At 39.3% G+C, this 21,344-nt stretch overlaps 2 protein-coding genes across 15 annotated transcripts in view; one reads left to right on the top strand and one right to left on the bottom strand.

Annotated features, from left to right (window-relative positions):
• The window catches only part of XPOT (exportin for tRNA), a 163,577-nt gene that overhangs the window by 53,889 nt on the left and 88,344 nt on the right, over positions 1-21,344 (top strand). The window contains exons 3-5 of one of the 3 annotated variants that reach the window (XM_039234300.1): positions 4,811-4,891; positions 9,503-9,532; positions 17,905-17,972. The gene's annotated coding sequence lies outside the window, so the exon portion shown is untranslated. The remainder of the gene's footprint in view (positions 1-4,810; positions 4,892-9,502; positions 9,533-17,904; positions 17,973-21,344) is intronic. The other 2 variants (XM_039234301.1, XM_039234303.1) reach the window with 2 other exon arrangements.
• CUNH12orf56 (chromosome unknown C12orf56 homolog) overlaps positions 1-21,344 on the bottom strand; it is a 106,206-nt gene that overhangs the window by 39,387 nt on the left and 45,475 nt on the right. For 11 of the 12 annotated variants that reach the window (XM_039234317.1, XM_039234310.1, XM_039234312.1 and 8 more), the window contains 3 exons: positions 16,000-16,405; positions 10,757-10,827; positions 4,668-4,812 (listed from right to left, as the gene is read on the bottom strand). In XM_039234317.1, coding sequence (XP_039090248.1) covers positions 4,668-4,812; positions 10,757-10,827; positions 16,000-16,405 — 622 coding nt within the window. The remainder of the gene's footprint in view (positions 1-4,667; positions 4,813-10,756; positions 10,828-15,999; positions 16,406-21,344) is intronic. The other variant, XM_039234318.1, reaches the window with a different exon arrangement.

Genomic DNA, 21,344 nt, shown 5'->3' on the forward strand with positions numbered 1-21,344 from the left:
AAGATATCACCTCACACCCATTAGGATGGTTACAGTCAAAAAATCAGAAAATAACACGTGCTGACAAGGATGTGAGAAAACAGGAACCCTTGTGCGCTGCTGGTGGGAATGTACAATGGCACAGCTGCTGTAAAAAACAGTATGGTGGTCCTCAAAATATAAGACGTGGAATTACCAGGGGCGCCTGAGTGGCTCAGTCAGTTGAGGGTCCGACTTCGGCTCAGGTCATGATCTCACAGTTCGTGGGTTTGAGCCCTGAGTCGGGCTCTGTGCTGACAGCTCAGTCTGGAGCCTGCTTCAGATTCTGTGTCTCCCTCTCCCTCTGTCCCTCCCCCCCTCACGCTCTGTCTCTCTTTCTCAAAAATAAATAAACATTTTTTAAAAATAGAATTACCATATAATTCAGCAATCCTACTAATGGGTACACTCCCAAAAAAACTGAAAGGGTCTCAAAGAGATATTTACACATCCAATGCACAATAGTAATACTCACAATAGCTTAAACATGGAAGCAACCCAAGTATCCATCAATGGGAGAATGGATAAGCAAACTGTGGCTTATACTATTATGCCCGAATCGCGAGTCCCCGGAGACCTCCAAGGAGCCGGCATCGATGCAACAACAAAAGGGTCTTTATTACAAGCTCGAGCAGGGGCTCACCTGTCTACTGGCACAGCAGCAGCAAAGTGAAGCCCCGAAGAGCGGCAAGCAGGGTTTTTATGGGGGAAGGGTGGGGGTGTTACCGTGCACACGTTGTGTGTTTTGCGTGTTTTGCATCATTACATAAGCACCAATCATAATTGTACAGCACCCATAGTAACAGCATAGTAACCGTTTTGACCATTCAGTATCTGCGAGGCATCCGTTACATTTGGCGGGACCCAATCATGACCTTTGAGAGTCTTTTAAAATGACCAATTATGAGGTGGGCTCAGAGAATCTACGTGGGGCTTCTGCAAGCGGTGATTGATTGGCAAGTTTGTACAAAGTGACTACCTGCAGCTCCCCACCCTGACTCGTCTCCAAGACTACAGGAATGTTACACATTTCTTTTGATTGGCAGATCCAAGGGCAGTCCAAGGGTGGCTTCAGCTGAGGCTTTTCCTGGAACTGGGACTACGCACAGCCTCAGGTTGTTTCTAATGGAGGACTTAATTTCAGGCTCCTCAATACATACAATGGAGTATTACTCAGCCTTAAAAAGGAAGCAAATTCTGACATACGCCACAACATCAATGAACCTGGAAGACATACTGAGTGAAATAAGCCAGTCACAAAAAGACAAATACTGGATAGTTCCACTTACATGAGATGTTTAGAGAAGTTAAATTCATAGAAGCAGAAAGAATAATGGTGTTGCCAGGGGCTGGGGGAAGCTTAAAAGCACACAATGGTAAATAAGAAAAATCTGCCAATAACAGTAGTAAAAAGGAGACTTTCTGTGCTAATTCTTGAGGGTAGGAACTGTATCTTACTCATGCTCACATTTCTAATGCCTGTTCCCATTCCTGGCCCAGAACAGGCATGTAATAAATATTTGCTGAATTGTTAGAAGGTGCTGAGAGATGCCATAGAACTGCATTGTCCAACACAGTAGCCACGGTCACATGGCGCTACTTATATTTAAATTGATTAAAATGGCAGGGTGCCTGGGTGGCTAAGTCTATTAAGTGTCCAACTCTTGATTTTGGCTCAGGTCATGATCTCACAGTTCTTGAGTTCAAGACCCACGTCAGGCTCTGCACTGACAATACAGACCCTGCTTGGGATTCTTTCTCTCTCCCTCCCTCTCTCTTTGCCCTTCTCCCACTCACAATCCCTCTCTCTCTCCCTCAAAAATAAACATTAGAATTTTTTTTTAATTTCACATTCCTAGTCACTGGCCACATTCAGTGAGGCTATTGGTTACTTCATTGAACAGCACAGATTAAGGAACATCAAAGAAAGTTCTGTGATACGGAACTGCCAAAACAGATCAGAAAGAGGAAAGTTCTAAAGTTCCCAATGGAGGATGACAGGAAAGGCGAAGAATTGCATTTGAGCTGAGCCTTGAATAAATGGGTAGGATTTTAACAGGAGAAAATGGAAGAAAAAGCCTAGAAACAGCAGCAGGGGAAAACAAGGAGGGGTTGGAAAGGACAAGGTGTTCAAGTCATCCTATGGGGCTGGAGCTTTTAGAGGAAAGAGATGAAGTGTGGGGTTGAGTGAGTTAGGCCCAGCCTTATTCTCTTTCTCTGTATCTTTCTTCGACTCCACAGCCAAGGCCACCTGCATGAGGCTCACTGTAAGACTGGACATGCTTAAACGACCTCCAGGCCAACACTCTGATACTCAACGTCAACACCCTTCTTCCTAGTCTAACCTGTAGGTGGTACCTCGGTTCTCCTACCTAGACATCTGCTTTAAAGCCAGTCCTCTGATTGTGTCTAGTTTATCTAAGTGAAAATCTCTGGTTTATCTAAGTGAAAATCTCTGGGCCCAGTGCTAAGTCCTTTGCCAGTTGCTAGGTTTACTCTGGACAACCTTTATATCCTTGCCACCTCCCCTACCTCATTCCATGATTGCCAGACTATAACTGAGCATATCTTCCTGGTGCCAGATGTTTTTGCAGACATTTGGATATAACCCACACACGTGCTGAAAATGCCCGGAGCTTTCATTTTGCACGCTCTCTGTGCAGAGGTCACTCTCCCCCTTGCACACTGTGGGAGCATCTACAGCAGGGCTGGTTTGCCCAATGCCTGGACTATGTAGATGTTGGCCCCTTCCTGAAAACCCACCTTGCTAAAATAAAAGTCATGCCTGTCCAAATTTGAAATCTGTGACAGAAGTCATTAGTGGAGAACCTTGAAAGCTAAAGCTGAAGTGTTTGTACTTCACAGGGAGAGCCACAAGAGGTTTTTGAGCAAGCAAGGAAATAAAATCAGAGTTACAGATTAAACTGATGACCACGTGTGGCATGGACTGGAGAGATATATTTAGGAGTGGTATAATACCAGTTTCCTTAGCCTTTCCCCATAAACTCCATTCCCTTGTTCATAATCACCTTGAGTGGTCATTTCGATGCCTGTCCCTATATTCTCCACAATCCCCTGAAGTTTTGGAGTCAAGACCTGGATGTTATATTCCTAACAGGGTGCATCCAGGTCAAGCATTTAGGTAGCACAGCATCATTGTTACCTGTCTCAGAGTTGTGGGACATTTGACATAGTACTCTATGTAGCCTAATAAGCCCTCCAGTTAGGGTAATCAACCATCCCAGTTTGCTTGGGACTGTCCTCGCTTTTGCCCTCAAAGTCCCATATCCTGAGAACTTCTTCAGTCCTAGAAAAGCTGTGACAGTTGGTCACCCAAGTGTGGGCAAACCTGGATGTTTGGTCATCCTACATGCAAAGCACTTTGAATCTAAGACCAGGACTGTCTTGTATGGTTGGGGAACTGTGCACTCTACAGCCACTCACTAAAATGTTGGCAACTCTGAGACCACTGGCCAGAATTAGGATACAATGTATAGCCATCAACAGGAGCTCAACCTGAGGCGGGGCCTCATTAGCACCACACCAGTACTCAGCAGAGCTTCTGAATACCTTCCCCTGAAATTGAAATGAAACTAAGTCTTAACAGAGTAAATCTGTAACTTGCTGAGTGACAGCTAGGTTGATTTGACTCCCTAAGAGTCACCTTTTTCAAAATAACAGTCCTGGGGTGCCTGGGTGGCTTAGTTGGTTAAGCGTCCGACTTTCGCTTAGGTCATGATCTCACGGTTTGTGGGTTTGAGCCCCGCGTCGGGCTCTGTGCTGACTGCCAGCTCAGAGCCTGGAGCCTGTTTCAGTCTGTGACTCCCTCTCTCTCTGACCCTCCCCTGCTCACGCTGTCTCTCTCTCTGTCTCCTAGAAATAAATAAACATTAAAAAAAAAAAAAAAGTCCTACGCTCACAAGTAACTTGTTTTAACTGTATTTTTTATTGTATTTATTTGTATTGTATTTTTATTGTATTGTACAATTATTTTATTGTAGGGTTAGGTAGATTTTAAGAGAGTTAAATTTCTTTTTTTCAAAACAAAACAAAACTACTTTATTGAGGTATAGTTTATATACCATAAAGTTTGCTTAGGTATTCATTTTGAGTTTTAATAAATTTATACAGTGTGCAGCCATTACCACAACCCAGAATTTCCTTGTGCACATTTGCAGTCAATCCCCACTCCCATTCCAGGCCCCAGGCAACCACTGATCTGCTTTCTGTCTCTTTAAGAGAGTTAAACTTCTTATAGAAGTTTTCGTTAAGTTCTTTAAGTTCTTCTTAAAGACAGTTTACCTTCTTAAAATCTACCTTCTCCTTTCACTCTCTGTACCCATACAGCTTGTATGCCAGAAGCTTCCCTCTAAATACCTCAATTGGACACTGCCAAACCAACCCACCGTACAGTACTTTTTGCTACCATTGTCTTTCCCCATCTCTCCTCCAACACACACATAAACATTATTGATCATCTTGCAAGATTTCAAATACTAAGTCATGATTACATTAAATTTCCATCAACATTTTAAAATACAGCTTCCAAATACAAGACATTTATTTGTATTTTACTACATGCTTGAATATGCTGCATTTGATAAATAGACGGAACACGTTCCAAAGATAAAAGTAAAAGAAACACCTACTTTCCAGAAAAGCCTTTTCAGAATGAAGTTTTTCTGGGCTGCTACTTTAAGTTCCATAATTAAACAAAGTATCTTCCTCAAAGTATTGTCTTTAAGGAAAAGTTCAGATTTAAGTTGACTGAAGTGTTTAATTTTCTCCTCAGATCTACAGAAACACAAGAAAAAAAATCTATGTAAAAAATGGTAAGAAACAACAGTTGAAGAATATCAACAATTATTGACAGGTTTGTAAAACTTTGTTTCTAATGGAATTTTAATATAGTTTTATGCTTCTAGTTTTATTACTCATTAGTAATGAACCTTGAGCTATTTATAATTCTCCAGACATACTTTTACCTATGTCCCTTTACTCAAGCTGTATCCATGTCAGGAATACTCTCAGTGACCCTAGGAAACTTCTGTCCCTCTTTCATAGTCTTGCTCAGAGTTTGCTACATACCATCCACCATACTGCCTGACCCAAATGTAATATTATTTGCTTAATATATTTTCTTTAAATCAACTTACTTTGTGTGTGTGTGTGTGTGTGCGTGTGCGTGTGCGTGTGTGTGTATGTGAGAGAGAGAGAGAAGTTTACTCATAAAGAAAACTTTGTATCACTACTTTACAAGGAGAACCAGTCTCTTGTGCCATTAATAGCAGGTAACTGTAAAATCAGCCTGGAAGCAACACAGATTCAAAGTTGATGTACCACATTCCCAGCCTGAGGCTGGCTCTCTTGTTGAGAAAAAGGCAGATGAGCATGTCTCAGAGAGCTGATGCTTTGGGCACCAAGCCCCAAGGTTCTCCCTAGTGAGAATGGACTAGTTGGAAAAGCAATCACTGTTCCACTGTGGAATTCAGAGTTATTTCCTGCCGTGTCAGAGTACCATGTGCATTCATCTCTTGTCACTGACCCGTGTGCGTTCGACACATCAGGAAAAGCTGCCTTTGCTGAAGAGAGTAACGCCTCCCCACTTTAAGCTTTGTCTAATTCCAGCCTGAATGGGGACCCTCTCCTGTAGCACTTTTCCCACATATCATATATATCACACTAATCCTATTTTGCCCCATTGTTGGGTTTGTGTACTTGTCCTGGGTACTTTTCACGTACTAGCTCATGCAGTCCCAGGAAGGGGGTACAGCTGGGAATTACCGTAACATTTATGGAATGTTAGAGGTTAAGTAGTCTGTCCAAGTTCATACAACTAATGATTCAGAAAAGCAGGGTGCAAAGTAATAGGAGGAGAGATGTTTCATAGTCTGTGTGGGTTGATGGAAACTTCCTAAAATTTCTGACTTGAAGTCAAAATATTATTTTTTTAACTTTTTTAACATTTTTATTCATTTTTTGAGTCAGAGACAGAGTACAAGCAGGTAAGGGGCAGAGAGCAAGGGAGACACAGAAGTTGAAGCAGGCTCCAGGATCTGAGTTATAAACACACAGCCCGATGTGGGGCTCGAACCCACAGTGAGGTCATGACCTGAGCCGAAGTTGGCCATTTAACCAACCAAGCCACCCGAAGTTGCCCTGAAGTAAAAATATTTTTACCACCTACTCCAACCTTAATACCAGCCATTTATCCCAATATGACTGCACGGAATCTTAGCCCTTGCCTACTGTCTCCTCCTTTATTTAAAAAAAAAAAAAAAAAAAAAAAAAAAAACTAAGAATTTTCTCTTCTATCCAATCACTGAGCCTCTTATTAACAAAAATAGGAAGGCTTCCTGAAAAACAGTCTCTTTTCTAGTGGACTCTGGAAGAGAAATGGTCATCGAGAATTCAGGGATAGAAGTCAGAGGCAGAAGAACATGATTATAAATATGGGAATCAGACACGCTGATCAGATTCTAGATCTGCCTCTATTCAGCTGAGTAATTATCATGGACAAGTTACCTACTCTCTGTGTGCCTCAGTGTCCTCATCTGTAAAGTAAGGATGATGGTAATGTTGCAGGATTCTCGCTCAGAGAGTCGTGACACCGAGACTTTTCTTTCCAGGAAGCAATTTTATTATGCCGGCACCGCTCAGTTGGGTTCGTACCCAAAGGAACTGAGCGGCCCACCTCATATGGCATAGGTTTTTTTATACATTTTCTATTTCTTTGTCTCCCATATATGGTAACACACATAAACATGCAGTCTAACTAAGTTGTTTCAGTTTACAAGAACATGGTGGATGTAGGCAGCTGGACTCATATCTAGGTGACCTTGAAGTCTTCTCTCCTCTCTTCTTTATTTTTTTTCTCCTTAGGGAGGGGTTCCTACCACAATAGGACCTACCTCATCATTTTGATACTTTAGTTACTACATGTGCTTAGCCCAAACTAAATGTTTAATAAATGGTTTCTAAATAAATACGAATGAGCTTTGAGATCCCACTTCCCTATACATCCACTTTTAATTATTATCACATTTCATTTAAATAGTTTTCACAAACAAATGAGCTTAGAAAAGCACAAGCTCAGAAAGAATACCAGCAGAAATACTTTCCAATTGACTTTCCTATTTTTCCCATTAGTCAGCAATTTGCTGAGATTCACATAGGGACAGTTTTTATCCTTCGGCACCTATGGTACTAGACTGAAATGCCAAACTTAAAAAATTTTCCATAAGAAAAAGCTAATCTCTTCATACTAAAAATCTAATCTCTTCTACTAAATATCTTCATACTAAAACTCAACTCATATATAAATTGAGGTTTCATGTACATCATAAACACAAGTTAAATTCAGGAGTCTATATTTCTATAGAGGCATCAATATAATCACAGTTCATTTGACCATTCAGAATATGTGTTTTTACATAGATGATAAACTTTATTTGACTAATTTAAATAATAAAAAGTCTAGTGCCAGAAGACTCCATTATTCAGTTTAGGAATAAGGGCAGATTGTACATTAATTTTAACAGATATTCTGTTTTTTCATCAGCTAGAAAACATAGATTCACTCAAATAACATAGCAAGAAGGATTCTTGGTCTAATGATAAGCACTATTTTTCCCACATGTTTTCATTTTTTTGGATATTTTATATAAATAATGTATTTGTATAATGGTTTACAGCTGGAAAAGGCTTTTCATACATTATCTCAGAAGCACTGTGTATATGTTCACAGTGATCCCTATACATCCATATGATGTTACAGAACTCACATTTGTGACAGAGTTCTAATTTGAAACCCAATGAACGTTTATTCCTTTTAAACTGAAGGTGCCTTGCAGGCAGAGACTTGTCTTATATACCTTGTACATATACCATATTCCTCAGAGTGCATTTTAAATCACTGCATTTTAAATGTGTTGCCTTTTGGAATTAATTTTGTAAGAAATACGCTTTTCCTGAGTCAGGATAGTGGTAGAACTCAACTCTCTTTGTGACCTTCAAGGATAAATTTCAGGTCACACATATACAAAGTTAAAGCCTATTTTATATCCAGTTAGTTTTAAAATCACTTTTTTTTTTAATTTCTGAGAGAGAGAGAGTAAGGGAGAGGCAGTGTGAGCAGGAGAGGGTCAGAGAGAGAGGGAGATACAGAATCCAAAGCAGGCTGCAGGCTCTGAGCTATCTGTTAGCACAGAGCCTGCCTGATGCAGTGCTCAAACCCATGAACCACGAGATCATGACCTGAGCCGAAGTCGGATGCTTAACCGACTGAGCCATCCAGGCGCCCCTAAAATCACTTGAAATAAAGCACTAAAACTAAAACTGATGTTTTTTTACAAAAACATATGAAGACATGTAGAAATTCTAAGCTATCTGTATTACCATCTTTTAAAAAAGAAATCATGTTGTTACTTTACCCCTACATACATCAGAATATATCTCAAGATAAAACGAACATTTTCTTGGGGCACCTGGGTGGCTCAGTCGGTTGAGCATCCGACTTTGGCTCAGGTCATGATCTCATGGTTCGTGGAGCCCCGCGTCAGACTCTGTGCTGACAGCTCGGAGTCTGGAGCCTGTTTCAGATTCTGTGTCTCCCTCTCTCTCTGACCCTCTGTTGTTCACGCTGTCTCGCTCTCAGAAATGAATAAAAACATTTAAAAAAACAAACAAAAAAAAACAAACATTTTCTTACTAAATCATCATCACATCCAACAAAATTATCAATAATTCTTTGATATGGGCCAATACCCAGTCCATATTCAGATGTCCTCCATTGTCTTAAAAATGTCTTTTTAGGGGCACTTGGGTGGCTCAGTCAGTTAAATGTCAGACTCTTTGATTTTGGCTCAGGTCATGATCTCATGGTTCGTGGGTTCAGGCCCTACATTGGGCTCTGTACTGGCAGTGAAGAGCCTGCTTGGGATTCTGTCTCTCTGTGTCCCTCCCTTGTTCTCTCTCTCTCAAAATAAATAAATAAATTGTTTTAAAAAATGTCTTCTTTATTTTTGGTTTTTTAAAATCAAGATATAAATGAAATACTTGTTATATTTGCTTATTATGTTTCTTTAGCCTTTTTAAAACCTTTATTATGGAAATTTTTAAACATACACAAAAATGAAGAAAATTTTGTAAGAAATCCCATGTATCTATCATGTAGATTCAATAATTTTTAACATTTTGCCAGTCTTGTTTTATCTGTTCCCTTACACACACACATACACACACACCCTTACCTGTTTTAAAAGTGAAATAAAATATACATAACATAAAAGTTACCACTGCAACCATTTTTAGGTATACAAATCAGTGTTATAAAGTGCATTCACAGTATTGTGCAGCCGTCACTACTATCCATTTCCAGAACTTTTCATTTTCCCAAACAGAAACTCTGTGCTGATTAACAGTAGGTCCCCATTCCCCTCTCCCCTCAGCTCCTAGTAACCTCTATTTTATTTTCTGTTTCTAGGAATCTGCCTATTCTCAGTGCCTCTTATAAGTAAGTGGAATCACACAATATTTGTCCTTTTTATGTCTGGCTTCTTTCACTTAGCATAATTTCTTCAAGGTTCATCCATGTTGTCCCATGTGTCAGGACCGCATTCTTTTTGAAGGCTAATATACCCACACTTTAATTTAAGTTAGATTCAGGTTTAATTGTTTTGACAATTTATTCATTCATTCAATAAAGGCAGCCTACTATGTGCCAATGACCAAGGTATAGTCCTGGCCCTTAAGGAGCATCATACATAACAGGACAGCACATAATCAAACAAGCAATCATAAGATAGACTGTTAAGTCCTACAAGATGGTAAGCACAGAATGTTCTAGAGGGCCCCTCCTAATGGAGTTTTGAGAAATGATTTTTAGAGAAAGGAATAGTAAGCTAAGACTTGATGAGTTGAAGTTATTCACGAAGGAGAGGAAGAGTAGAGAGCAGGGTTCCAGAATAGAGGAAACAACAAAAACAACCAAACAAAAAAAGGTGGGGGAGCTTTCTGAGAACTGTGAGATCATTTAGATCAGGAGGTTAGGGCAGGAGTTGAGGGGACACAACAGCTGAAGATGGAAAGATGAAAAGAGACATCAGAAAGATCTTTATAAGCTGCTGTAAAGTTTAGACTGTCTCCTAAAAGCAGTGGGGAGCCATTCAAAGAATTTAAGGGAAGGAATTTTATGATCAGATTTGTGCTTCCAAAAGATTTCTTTGTTGTTATGGAGAATGGTTTAGAGAGGGTCAAGAGTGAAGGCAGAGGCCAGCTAGGAAAATACTGTAGGAGCTTAGAACAAAGGTAATTGGGCTGAGCATGTGACAGTGAAAGAAGTCGATGTTATCCAGATATATTAGAGATAAGCAATTAAATCATGTGGTGAATGGCTGGATGGGGGGGGGGGGGGACATTCAGAAATCTCGTATGCGAAAGAGAAGGTAAAGATGACTTTCAGGACTCTGGCTTTGGTGATCTGGGGATAACGACATCAGGCCCCATGTTAGGAAACACAAGAGGAAGGTTGGGTCCCAGAAGGAAAACACTGAGTTTTAAAGTTCTTGTAAGACCTACAAGAGGTGATGGTCAATGGGTAACTGTTTACAGACCTAAAATTCAGGGCAGAGAGTTGAAGTAGAGGTGTAAATGTGATGGTCATCAACACATAGAGTTATGAGAGGCGAAGAGGAGAGAACAGTCCCCCATGCAACTCTAGCATGTCATCACTCCTTACCTGTATGGCTTCTGACTTCCGGTAGGACTGGGCTCACTAACATATAAGGGATCTTGTAAAAGAGTAGCTTTCTAAAAGAAGGAAAAAGTGGGAATAGTTAGAAATTTTGTTTACTGAAAATCAGTTTCTCCTACTTTTAGTCAATACCACATATCTATTCCTCAATCCATGCCATAGTACATGATTTGTTGTAAATAATACCACAGGATACTTGGTTCCTTATATAGTCTTAAAAGTTTTTAAACATGATACTTGCTCATTATAAAATGAAATTATCTATCAAAATCAAACAGTACAAAAATGCATAAGCAAAAGACAAAAAGTTCCATGTCTCTCTCTCCCCCTCCCATACCACTAGCTAAAAGTACCTTACTGTATACCTGATACTAATATAACACTGTATGTTAATTATACTGAAATTAAAAACAACAAAGTAACAACAATAACTATATTATCATCAGTTTGGCTTATATCCTTTCAGTTATATAAAAACATTTTAATTTTAACGTACATCTGTAGGGGTGCCTGGGTGTCTCGGTGAAGTATCTGACTCTTGATCTCAGCTCAAGAGAGAGGTCTGTGAGATCGAGCCCAGAGGCAGGCTCTAAGGTAGACAGTGCAGAGCCTGCTTGGAATTCTCTCTCCTTCCCTCTCTCTCTGCCCCTCCTGCACTACCATGCATGCATACACATGTGCATGCTCTCCCTCAAAGTTAAAAAAATACATCTATAGTATATACATATTAGATGATATCTTTTTATAATATATATTTAGTACTAGCTAAATTACATCACATATATTAATCTGGAACTTTTTTTTCACTTAATATATGGTAGATAATTTTCCATGTCTATGTATGTAGGTTTACTTCAATCTTTTTAATAATTACCTAGTATTTCTTAGCATAGATTATATAATAGTTTTCTTAACTATTCCCATATTAATAGTTATTTTTTCCTCAAATCTTTAGTGTTGCCATTTTCCATTCATTCTGGGTCTTGAAAATAAGTTAGTATGTAGTGTTCAGCAAGTCCTCTAAATAATCTTTTATATTAAGGCTTAACAGACAGGTCTGAAAATTTCTGAAATGTTGCTGATTTACAACTCCAAACAAACTTACCCCTTTATCATTCCTTTTTTTTTTTTATAAATAGTTTATTGTCAAATTAGTTTCCATATAACACCCAGTGCCCATCCCCCCCCCTTCTCATTCCTTAATATCAGAGCAGGATGGTGAATGGTTTGGGGAAGGGGGAGGATGTGCTTTTTCTCACTACTTTTGTTTTTTATTTATTTTCTAAAAATGTGTATTTATTTTTATTTTTGAGAGAAAAAGCATGAGCAGAGGTGGGCCAGAGGGCAGGGCAGGGGTGGGGGTAGATAAAACCAGGCAGGCTCTGTGCTGTCATCACAGAGCCTGATGCAGGGCTCAAACTCATGAACCATGAGATTATGAACTGAACTGAAATCCAGAATCAGACGCTTAACCAACTGAGCCACCCAGGCGCCCCACTACTTTTGTATTTTGAAGTAATCTCTACAACCAGTGTGAGGCTCAAACTCAGGCCCCTTAGATCAAGAGTCAAATGTTCTAACTGAGCCAGCCTGGTGACTCTGTTCTTAACTACTTTTGTCATTGTTTTAAGGCAAGGGGGAAAAAAAGCTGTCTTTTTTTTCTCTCTAGATGTTGATAGTTATCTTAAATTTAGAATTTTAATTTGGGGATATTCCTTAGTTATTTAGCTTTCTAGCACCTATCTTCACAACATATAAATGGCAGAGAATTGCCATATATTGTTTTTGTAGAATTTGAGATGCTAATCAACTCAGATATAATTATTTTTGGTGAAAGCTGGAGATAAAATGGGTCACTGAAGGAGACTTGGCTCTTTGAAAACCTGTAAAATCAGAATGAGTGCTAATTTCTCACTGGATGGTTTAGGTTTACTTTCCCCAAAAATATAGAGAGAGTTAACACATCCATTCCTTTTTCCCAGTAGCATTTTCCTAACTCAATGTGCATAGTCATTCTAGATCTCAAAGCACAAGAGATCAGTTAGCCAAGATATATCTGACTGATTTAGGAGATTTTTTTTTTAATTTCCTAAAACTTATGAAAGAATTACCAAGAATAACCAAAGTGATCAACATGATGAAATAACAGTGTCACAAAAGTCAGAACATTTTAAGTGTTTATATTGAATTAACGTCTTATTTTTTCCTAGAATGAATGCTAACCTGATTTATCATTTATGTATGAAATACTTGCCCATTTCCATCTTTCAAGAGATAGAACAAGTTTTTTTTTAAAATTTTTAAGTTTATGTATGTCAGAGAGAGAAAGCACAAGCAGGGAAGGGGCAGAGAGAGAGAAAAAGAAAGAATCCCAAGCAGGCTCCACACTCTCAATGCAGAGCCCTACACGGGGCTCAAACCCACAAACTGCAAGATCATAACCTGAGCCAAAGTCAAAAGTCAAACGCCCAACCAACTGAGCCACCCAGGTGTCCCAAGGGATGGGACATTTTTAATGATAGCATCTATTAGGGGCACCTGGATGGCTCCATCGGTTAAGTGTTTGACTTTGGCTCAGGTCATGATCTCACCATTTGTGAGTTTGAGCCCTGCATAGGACTTTGTGCTGACAGCTCGGAGCCTGCTTCCGATTCTGTGTCTTCATCTCTCTTTGCCCCTTCCCTGCTTGTGCTCTGTCTCTGTCTCAAAAATAAATAAACACTAAAAAAATTTTTTTTATTGATAGCATCTACCAACTCAAAGATAACCCCCCTGTACCCACATTTATTTCAATGGTCATAGAAAAAAATCAAATCTTGGCTCCATGCTAGTTGTGCAAACTTGCATAAATCATTTAATTTCTCAGTGCCTCAATTTCCTCATCTATGAAATGAGAAAAACAGTCCTACCTCCTAGGGTCATTGTGCAGATTAATTAAGTTAATATACAGAAAGCATCAAAGCAGATCCTACCTGTTAATAACAATACATGTCAGTTATTGTGATTGCTTTTATTATCAGAAGAGCTATGAGTTTGCCTGTCTGACTTGCCCCAATCATGCCTCTGCTGCAGAATTAAAAAGTAGTACTAAAACCAGGAGTTTGTCAATTCAGGGAAACATAAACGGTCATTTTGAAATATTTAGATGGATTAAATTTTGGTATTTCTGTTACAACATATGTGGCCTCCTTTTAATAGACCAGAGTTTCCTCTATATTTATAATTTGTTTAAATTCTTAATCTGGAGAAAGCTTTTTAAAAATTTAGGAGCACCTGGCTCAGTCACTAGAGCATGTGACTCTTGATCTTGGGGTTTTAAGTTGAAGCCCCACGTTGAATGCAGAGGTTATTTAAAAATAAAATGTTTTGGGGGCGCCTGGGTGGCTTAGTCGGTTAAGCGTCCGACTTTCACTTAGGTCATGATCCCGCGGTCCGTGGGATCGGGCCCCGCATCGGGCTCTGTGCTGACTGCCAGCTCAGAGCCTGGAGCCAATTTCGGAGTCTGTGTCTCCCTCTCTCTCTGACCCTCCCCTGCTCACACTGTCTCTCTCTCTCCTAGAAATAAAATAAAATAAAATAAAATAAAATAAAATAAAATAAAATAAAATAAAATAAAATAATAAAATGTTTTTTGGGGCACCTGGGTGGCTTAATCGGTTAAGTGCCCCACTATTTTCCCACATCGCAGGGATAATGTACAGTTTTGTCTGTTTTTCCCCCTAGTATTTTTTTTTCCTGATCACATATATGTAGTCAAGCCAACACTGTATGAATGAATGATTTTATAAGATTTTGTGAATGACATCTGCCCTAAGGAACTGAGTTCCCATCCAGCTGAAGCCTGAACTCTTGCCTTCATATACATTTTAAAAAATACTTATGGGGGCACCTGGGTGGCTCAGTTGGTTAAGTGTCCGACTTTGGCTCAGGTCATGATTACACAGTTTGTGGGTTTGAGCCCCGCGTCGGGCTCTGTGCTGACAGCTAGCTCAGAGCCTGGAGCCTTCTTCAGATTCTGTGTCTCCCTCTCTCTGACCCTCCCCTGCTCACGTTCTGTCTTTCTCAGAAATAAATTTTAAAAATAAATAAAAAATAAAACGTTTTTACAAATAAAAATTTAGGGAGGAATTTTGAGCATGTAATTTACATATAATTTAAAAATCAACCATAGTCGGGGCACCTGGGTGGCTCAGTCAGGTTGAGAGTCTGACTTCAGCTCAGGCCATGATCTCATGATTTATGAGTTCGAGCCCCACATCGGGCTCTGTGCTGACAGCTCAGAGCCTGGAGCCTGCTTCAGATTCTGTGTCTCCCTTTCTTTACCCCTTGTCTGCTCTCATTCTGTCTCTCTTTCTCTCAAAAATAAATAAACACTAAAAAAAAAATTTTTTTAAATCGACCATTCTGAACTAGACTATGAGAAAAAAGACTTGTCATGCAGTCTTTCAGTTTTTAGCCATTTTAAAAACCTGTTGCTTCCTTAGCTTCTTCTGAATGAAAGAGCCTATCATATTTCTTAATATTGTTGTGTTATAAGGTCAATAATAAAAATTATGTATCATTGAAGATTATTGAAAAGAATCATGTTATTTCTGTAATAAATTACTTATTTTTAAACTGATCCTCGTGTAATAAAAAGATTACTAATGAGAATTCTCACTCTGTCCCTAAACCTACTATATAATCTTGAGTAAGCACCTAAAATATTCACTTTCCTCATTTATAAAATAAGGTACTTAGCCTAGGTAATCTCTCCAAAATTATCTGCTCCTATGACAATGACCCCCATTAACCTACTTTCAATGGCTCAGCTAAGAAATACAAAGGCATATTGACAATGTTGAACTTTATCTGAGCTCTGTGCTCTCTGAAAGCAGAAGTGGTTGAGAAATCATCCCAGCTAACTGAAAAAGACCACCCTCCTCACAAATATTCCAAGATAGGACCTTCTCCATCCTTTTTCATGATTCCCAGGATACTCCCTTATTTACCTGCCTCTGTAAATCCCCTGGTCCATCTCTGTTTCTTTAAGATACTCATTAATGAGCATTTTCCTTCTTGCAATAGCCTGAATAATATCATAGCCCTAATTGTCCAGAGTGTTTGTCTTTCATAATATTATTAAATTCCGGGGCTAAATTTTGGAAAGCAGGATATTTTGGAAAGCAGGAAAGACATGTTTGCTTTAAAAAGTACTCCAGCCAAAGTTAACTTCAGAGCACACTTACTATAATGTAATTGGTCCATGAACTTTTTAAGTGCAGAAATATCGATGAGGTTGTGGAAATAATGTACAAATGAAGTTCCGACGCCTTTCTCTCTAGGTTTGGGTTGCTCTGTAAAGGGGAGGCCAGGGAGGAATTTCCTGAGTAAAACTCATTTCCGTTCCCATTGCACTTGAAAGGGATTTCACTCAGAGAACCTTTGTGATCTGAAAGTCCCTTGGGTTCTTTTGTGTTGTTTGTGCGAGATGGCAGGGTGACAGCCTTTCCCGTAGCTGATGTGGACTGATAGCTCCACCTGGAGGGGGTGGGTAAGGGTCGCAAGGCACTTTGGCCATGAAGAGACAGCTCCTTGAGGTCTGAAGGACAGAAGGTTGAGTCTGTGGATGGTGTGCATCTCTCCTGGTGGTACCTGTCAGGCAGAATGTAGTGGTAAACATAATATTCGAAACTTAACAGTAAGGGACAAAGAGAATCTGGTGGCCCAATTGCAGCAGTTTAAGACTTTGAAAGTAAATAAATATTTTCACATAAAAGAAATACTTTTTTTTTTAATTTTAGAAAGAGAGAGAGAGCAAGGGGGAGAGAGAATCTTATGCAGGGCTTCATCTCATGACCGTGGGATCATGACCTGGGTTGAAATCAAGATTATCCTCAACCACCTGAGGTACCTACGTGCCCCAAAAGGAATGCTTATTAGGAGAAGGGAGTGATTTAATCTCACTTGCTTACCCTACCTAGTGGGTAGACTTCTTCATTATACTTTTCTGCTTTCAGAAATAAAACTGTACCCAGTGATATTTAAAGAAGCATTTTCTATATTTAAAGTATTATGCCTGTCCTCCACCAAACCCCAACATTTCCAATGTAAGAACTTTTCATTCTGCCTTTGAAACCTGTCTCTTCCTTTATTGGGCAATTCTAATGGATCCTATGAAGAAAAACTATTCACATGGAGATATGAAGTGAGGTTTTTTTAATGGTGTTTTCTTTGATTGCTAATACTCCTGATTTTCCAGTGTAATTCTAATAGCATTAGCACGTTTTTCAGAATCAATCTGTGTTCCACCCTCATCTTCCCCATTCTCCACCTTACCATGACCATTCCTCTACTCTGCTGCACGAGGAAGCAAGCGGTAGAGGCTAAGACGTTGTAGGGTCTGATGAGATCTAAGTGCCGATGATTGTGGCTTTGCCCCTCAGTGATTATGTGACTTTGGTTGACCTAAGCTTCAATGTCCCAGTATTAAAATAGGAACCTATAATAGCACCAATCTCAAAAAGTTTCAGTGGAGCTTAAATAAGAAATTGCATGTAATGTGTTTGTAACACTGGAAACACTCAATAGGTGCTTAGCTGTTAATACTATCCTGTATTGCCTTGAATTGCTGGTTTATCATTTTATAGTAAAATACATTGTCTCCCTTATAAGATTAGCACCTTCATGAAAGTGGAAAGCCACTTTGTCTTTATTAGTCCTCAAATTAACTTTAAACAGGTACAAAATTCATTCATCATCTATACAGTATTATGAACTGAGTTGAGTTCCAGGCCACAGCTCAGTGTTGCAGGTACATGTGTACACACCCACATAAAGTGGTCACCCCAATTTACTCATCCAAGTTCCGTCCCCCTTCAACAGGCACCCTTTCCCAAACCCTCAGGCTTAAAGATATGCACATTGGTACTGCGGTCCCAGAGTGTGATCTGCAGATCTGGGAAGGATCTTGAGTGTGATCTGGAGATCTGGGAAGAAAAGCACGAGAGCACCCCTTCCTACCTGCACTCTTGCCCTGTGGACCAGCACATGGCATGGCCAGATTTTAAACACAAGAACAAATTACTGTATATGACCTACAACCCCTAAATGCTGCTCAGTAATTCTCTTACCTTATCTTATTTTTTTTATAGGATTCTAGTACTATGTAACCGTATTATCAAAGTGTCTAAGAATAAGATGATCACGCTAGGATTTTCAGGTAAATGAGTATGTCTGGCTCAGAAATAGATGATATATACTCCAATCCTCTTTCTAAGGAAGTAATTTTTCTTTATTCCTGCAGATAACCTATTCTAATATTTTCTCTATGGAAACTGAAGAGAGTTAAATAACAAGTGTGTAGATTGTGTTACATAATGTTATAAAATTATGTTAAAATGGTCCTTTTAGGTATGATATGTTTTTCATGTAAAAGTTCAGCAAAATGGTTTTAGGTACTTACAGAAAGTCTCACTTGAAGTGACTGTTATTTATTCAGTTATATGGGAAATCTAGAGATAAAAAGGGTTTCTAAAAAGGATTACCTTTTTGGAAGAATACATGTAAATGCCATGGAAATTGTAGATTCACCAGTTAAGTAAGCCAACTTATAAACTAAACTGTATTCTTCATTTGAAATTCAGCAATACCCACCTCTACTGGTCTGAGTAAAGAGTAATTCATTACTAAGCAAGAGTTCTAAAACCTTGAATTTGCACACATGTCAACTTCATATTTACAGAACTAAGTTGCTAAAAGTTTCGCTAATGAGCTGAGTGTGTATCTCTAGGGAGAGCCCAGCCACATTGGAGGAAGAGACAAGAGAAGTAGGGAAGAGAACTCCAAAATCAAAAGTATGCACAAATCACTTTGTCTTCTTCCTCCCTATGCATCAAGGATAAACTCCTTGAGGCTAAAAATGTCAGGTCACAGTCCACAAAATGGCAGGCAAAGTGGAACAGCTTCACAAAAACCTGTTAGGTGCAAGTTCAGCTAAGAATGAGAAATACATATATGCTAACATACTGATACTCTATCAAGAAATGAAGAAAAATGGTAACTTAGAAAAAATGAGTATTTGATTTAAGAAATTCCTAATAAGGATAAGAAAGAAGTTACATGAATAAGAAATGGAAGGTTTAGTTTTCATGGAGAGCTCAAAACCTATCACATCAAAAAAGATGGTCAGATTAATATGCCAGAATATAAGAAACAAGCAGAACAACAGAGAACAATGTTTCTTCTATAAGAAGTCATATAGACCTAGATCTCAGGATTCAGAATTTGAGCTCTCTTGAATAAAACATTCCCCCATGAACATTCTGCTAAAGCAGAATTGGTAAAACATAAGCAACTCTATGTGGAAAAATTAATTCGAAGTTAGAAAATAGTTCTCAGATACCTAAGCATAAGTGAGAGGCTAACAGTGACCAGTACCCAACTCTTGTGGTCATGTGACCCAGAGTCACACAGCATAATATTCAAAATATCCCAGATGCAATCCAAAATTACTTGACAGGGGGTATCTGGCTGGCTCAGGGGTGACGCAAGCAACTCTTGATCTCAAGATTGTGAGTTTGATCCCCACATTGGGCATGGAGCCTACTTACCAAATAAAATAGAATAAAATCTTTAAAAAACAAACAAACAAACAAAAGCAAGGGCATTTGGATGGCTCAGCTAGTTGAGTGTCTAAATATTGATTTCAGCTCAGGTCATGATCCCAGAGTTGTAGAATCAAGCCCTGAATTGGACTTCACACTGAATGTGCAGCCTGCTTGGGATTCTCTCTCTCTCTCTCTCTCTCTCTCTCTCTCTCTCTGCCCTTCCCCTGTTCTCTCTTTCTCTAAAATAAAAAATGAATAAAAATAAAAACAAACAAAACCACAACAAACCAACCAAAATCACTTGATATTTGAAGAGCCAGGAAAATCTCAATATCTTACGAAGAAAAAGACAATGAACAGATATCAATACAACGATGACAAAGATGTTGGAGTTTTCAGATAAAGACTTTAAGGCAGCCATTATAACCATGCTCTAATAAATAAGAGTGGAAACCCTTTTGAAACAAATGGAAAGATGGAAAGTCTCAGCAGGGAAATAGAAGATATAAAAGGGTGGAACCTGACTGGCTCAGTCAGTAGAGCATGTGACTGTTGACCTCGGGGTTGTGAGTTCAAGCCCTATATTGGGTGTGGAGCCTACTTAAAAATAAAAATAGGGGCACCAGGGTGGCTTAGTCAGTTGGGCATCCAACTCATAATTTCAGCTCAGGCCATGGTCCCCGGATCATGAGATCTAGCTCCGTGTTGGGCACCGTGCTGAGCATGGGGCCTGCTTGAGACTCTCTCTCTCTCTCTCTCTCTCTCTGCCCTTCTCCCCCACTTACACACTCTCTCTAAAAAAAAATAAATGAGATAAATAAAACCAACAAGCAAATTCATATATAGAATGAACAAAGCAATTCTGCTCCTGAGTATCTATCCCAGGGAAGTTTTCAGACAGATCCATAAAGAGAGGAAAGGAGGAGGAAAAAGGAAGAGGGAGAGTGATAGGGGAGAATGAATATTGATTCCACCCTGATGCTCAATAAATGTATCTTTATATTTTTATAAATGTATCTTTATATTTTTATAAATGTGTAATTGAGCAATAAATATTTGTTAATAATGATAAGCTATGAGCAAATTATGTACACAAGAATATAGCTATTTAATGTGTTCAGAGCCAATTTTGAGAATGATGAAGACATAAAGACCTATTTTTTTTTTATGTCTTTATTTATATTTTGAGAGACAGAGACAGAGAACAAGCAGGGGAGGGGCAGAGAGAGAGGGAGACACAGAATCTGAAGCAGGCTCCAGGCTCCGAGCTGCCAGCACAGAGCCCAACGCAGGGCCCAAACCCACAGACCGTGAGATCATGACCTGAGCCGAAGTCGGACACTCAACCAACTGAGCCACCCAAGGCACCCCAAAGACTTATTATAAAAACAGTTTCTGGAGGCCTTGAATCTTTTCTCTTGAGTTTCTAAACATTCTGGATTCATGTACTTACCCATATAGTATATTTACATAGACAAAAGACTGGTCCTTCAATAGAATTATAACCTACTGTGCAAGAAATTCTTAGAAAATTAATATAGATGGTACCTTATCCCAAATAATTGTACAATAGCATTTTTATTTTTTCAAATACAGTAGCATTGGGATGCCTCGGTGGCTCAGTAGTTAAGTGTCCCAACTCTTGATTTCAGCTCAGGTCATGAATTCAGGATCCATGATCCATACTCAGTGTGGAGCCTGCTTAAGCTTCTCTCTCTTGGGTGCCTGGGTGGCTCAGTTGGTTAAGCCTCTGACTTTGGCTTAGGTCAGGATCTCACTGCTTGTGAGTTCAAGCCCTGCTTTAGACTCCATGCTGACAGCTCAGAGCCTGGAGCCTGCTTCAGATTCTCTGTCTCCATCTCTCTCTGCTCTCTTACTCTCTCTCTCTCTCTCTCTCTCTCTCTCCCTCTGCCCTTCTTCCTTTTTCTCTCTCTCTCTCTGTCAAAATACATGCATTCATACATACATACATACCTCTGGTAGTG

Source organism: Hyaena hyaena, unplaced genomic scaffold (genome assembly GCF_003009895.1).
Source record: "Hyaena hyaena isolate Hyena2069 unplaced genomic scaffold, ASM300989v1 scaffold_87, whole genome shotgun sequence".
NCBI classification, from domain to species: domain Eukaryota; kingdom Metazoa; phylum Chordata; class Mammalia; order Carnivora; family Hyaenidae; genus Hyaena; species Hyaena hyaena.